The following is a 1,514-nucleotide window of genomic DNA, read 5'->3' as shown; positions in this document are numbered from 1 at the left end:
CCGCAGATTCATCTGACCGGTGCTCAGAGGAATGCATCCTGCTTGCCCAGACTCCTACCCCTCCACCAGGGCTGTGGTCAGTCCTACCTCACCCTTCAAGAGCTGCATGAGGGAACCCCACAGTGGCTGGCTCCTTCCCAGGTGCTGGCACAGGTTCGGGTAGGCATGGCAGCCAGCACAGAGGATCTGCAAGGCAGAGGGGAGAGATGCCACCAGTCCCTGCAGACAGGTTCCACCCCATGGCTACCATGGGCTCATTTATTCAACAACTGACACCAGGCAGATGGGAACCATTGAGGGCTAAGCTCAAAGTTCCCTCTTTGCCATGCTCCTAATTCCAGAGCAAAGGCCCAGGCACCTCTGGGCAGAGCCAGATAAAAGGACAGGGCCATTACCTTCAGGACATTCAAGGAGCAGCCTGGGTCCTCCAGTCTCCCCAGCAGTCTTGCAAGCTGCTGACTCTCTCCTTCCATAAGCTTTTCAGCTACTGCGTGAGCAACCTGCAGAAATCAGCCTGTTCTGCACTCTGGGCACCTGAAGCACTGCCCAGACTAGAAGAGTTTAATGCTAGCAACAATTTAATGAAAGAAAGTATCTGCTTCCTACATCTTGCCTGCGTCTACTAAGGGATGCCTCTCTGCCATGACCTAGCATGGCTTTGATGCACAGTCCCAGAGTTGAGATGAGCAAGGTAAGACTCCTCCTCTGCTTCCCTCCTTGTTGACTCAGAGTTAAAGAATCAAATGTAAACCTGTAATTGTTTTCCCTCTTACTGCCCCTTCAATTTCAGATTTCCTACAGTTATATCGCTGTAATAAAAGAATTCTTCATGTTTTCCCTGCATTGCCTAGTTCTTTACTTAGCCCATCTCATAGTTCAGATCCTAAGTTTAAGTCTCTTAATTGATTCAAGAATCCTTACATTCCTAAAGTCAGCTGTTGGCTGGGGAGGTTGGCAGCCCACAAATGTGAGCCCTGCAGCCAGTAAAGCCAGAGGATCCCAGCCCTCCACTCTACTGTTGAGAAAGAGATCCTCCTAGAAAGGTCTGCTGCCCCTGGGAAGACCACACCTCTTCACCCTGTAAAGAGAGCTGGTCTGACCTGCTGCTTGGCCTCCCAACAGCTGTTTTTCTCCAGGGTGATGCTGCATGCAGCAGCCAATGCAGCCAGGAAGAGGTCTGCCACACATGGGTTCTGGTCATGGGCTGACTTGCCTTCCACTGCTGCACCTGCACAGGGACAGAGCTGGGGACTCATTCTGCTAAAGGTGCTGAGGGGCAGCAGGGTAGGGTTGGATGGCAAGAGAGGAGAAGTCAGGCTTGTGACATAAGGAGGGTGAGATCTGGGATTGAGAGAGGAGAGCCCAAGTTAGCAGGGGTCTGGACAGATAAATTTCAGCCACCTCTTCTGGCCAACAGCACTACAATGGCCATCAGTGCTCTGATGGAGCCCAAGGGGAGGAAGGAGAAGAAACCCCAGGAAGAGCTGGCAAGCTGCTACCACTGCTACCTCGAA

General features: G+C 52.1%; 1 protein-coding gene across 1 annotated transcript in view; it reads right to left on the bottom strand.

Moving 5' to 3' along the window:
- STK36 (serine/threonine kinase 36) overlaps window positions 1–1,514 on the bottom strand; it is a 12,871-nt gene that overhangs the window by 4,371 nt on the left and 6,986 nt on the right. Inside the window, 3 exon segments of the mRNA XM_014306497.2 lie at window positions 88–186; window positions 396–500; window positions 1,101–1,341. Of these exon segments, the coding sequence (XP_014161972.2) occupies window positions 88–186; window positions 396–500; window positions 1,101–1,341 (445 nt within the window).

The sequence above is a fragment of the Geospiza fortis genome, unplaced genomic scaffold, assembly GCF_000277835.1.
Source record: "Geospiza fortis unplaced genomic scaffold, GeoFor_1.0 scaffold112, whole genome shotgun sequence".
NCBI lineage: Eukaryota > Metazoa > Chordata > Aves > Passeriformes > Thraupidae > Geospiza > Geospiza fortis.
The sequence above is the reverse complement of the archived record's forward strand: the minus strand, read 5'-3'. Positions and strand labels throughout refer to the sequence as shown.